At 65.4% G+C, this 1,227-nt stretch overlaps 1 protein-coding gene across 1 annotated transcript in view; it reads right to left on the bottom strand.

Moving 5' to 3' along the window:
• Nucleotides 1-333: 333 nt before the first annotated feature.
• The window catches only part of FIGNL2 (fidgetin-like 2), a 37,788-nt gene continuing 36,894 nt past the window's right edge, over nucleotides 334-1,227 (bottom strand). The window contains exon 6 of the mRNA XM_009319890.1: nucleotides 334-1,225. Coding sequence (XP_009318165.1) covers nucleotides 334-1,225 — 892 coding nt within the window. The remainder of the gene's footprint in view (nucleotides 1,226-1,227) is intronic.

Below are 1,227 nucleotides of genomic sequence, written 5' to 3'. Positions count from 1 at the left end.
GGACGGATGGACGGGAAAATAATAAATAGGTTATCCTGAGTTCAGTGGGCAACGGCTTCCGACAAACCAAGGAGAGGAAAAGCCCGGCCGAGTCCAAAATAGTAAAGAAGAGGTATGTCGTGCTGCCGCTGGGGCTCTCCGGGGGTCTCCTGCACTTTGGGAGGAAGGGGTCTGGCCCCGGCGCGGCTCTGGGGGAGAACCGGAGCCCCCGCAGACCCCAGCCCAGCCCCTCCAAACCCTGCGTTCGTCAGCCAAGTCCCAAAACCGTCCCCGGAGTCTCGGGCTGGGGCGAAGGGTCCGTCCCCGCGCCCCCGGCCCCCCGATGCCGCGCCGTCAGTGCCTGGTGCCGTACATTTTATCCCACTCCAGGAACAAGTCCAGCTCCTTCTGGGAGGCGGCGGGGTGGACCTTGCAGAACGCCTTCTCAAAGTCCTGGTAGGAGGTGGGCTGGATCTGGCCCGGCAAACCGTGCAGCGTGGTGGCCCCGGCGTGCTGGCAGAGCTGGACCAGCTCACTGCCCGAGAAGCTCTCCGTGTGCTGCACCAGGGAGGCCATCTCCCGCTCGCTCAGGCAGGAGCTCTGCTGAGCCAGGGCGTGATGGAGGATCTGCCGCCGGGCGATGCTGTCCGGCGGGGAGATATAGAACCGCTTGGCGAAGCGCCGGTGGGAAGCTTCGTCCATGCTGCCAGGCCGGGAGGTGGTCCCGATGATGACCACGTTCTGCTCGGATGAGGTAGCCACGTTGTCCAGGTAGGAGAGGAGCTGGGACTTGAGGTTGCTCACCTGGCTGCCATCCTCGCCAGCCCGGGCCACCAGCAAGGACTCGGCCTCGGTGATGAGCACCACCGCGGGCTGCCGGCAGCTGGCCACGAAGAAGACGGTCTGCAGGATCTTCTCGGCTTCGGCTTTCCAGGTGGAGAGCAGGGTTGTCCCACTGAGCTTCAGCAAGGTGGAGCCCAGCTGGGTGGAGATGCACCGGCTCAGCAGGGTCTTCCCCGTGCCGCGGGGACCAAACAGCAGGATGGTTCGGGGCGGCCGGCTCACCCCAGTGTAGGCACCGGGACGCAGGATGGGCCACACCAGCTCCTCCTCGATGGTGGCCTTCACAGAGACCTGCCCAGCGATGTCCGTCCACTGCACGGGCGGCCCCCGCTCCACGATTTTGGTGTTCACCAGCTCCAAGACCAGGGGGTCGACATTCTTGGGCTGCTCCTCCACCGGCGGGGC

The sequence above is a fragment of the Pygoscelis adeliae genome, unplaced genomic scaffold (genome assembly GCF_000699105.1).
Source record: "Pygoscelis adeliae isolate BGI_AS28 unplaced genomic scaffold, ASM69910v1 Scaffold243, whole genome shotgun sequence".
In the NCBI taxonomy this organism is placed as follows: Eukaryota; Metazoa; Chordata; class Aves; order Sphenisciformes; family Spheniscidae; genus Pygoscelis; species Pygoscelis adeliae.
Note: the sequence above shows the minus strand (reverse complement) of the source record. Positions and strands in the feature narration are given on the sequence as shown.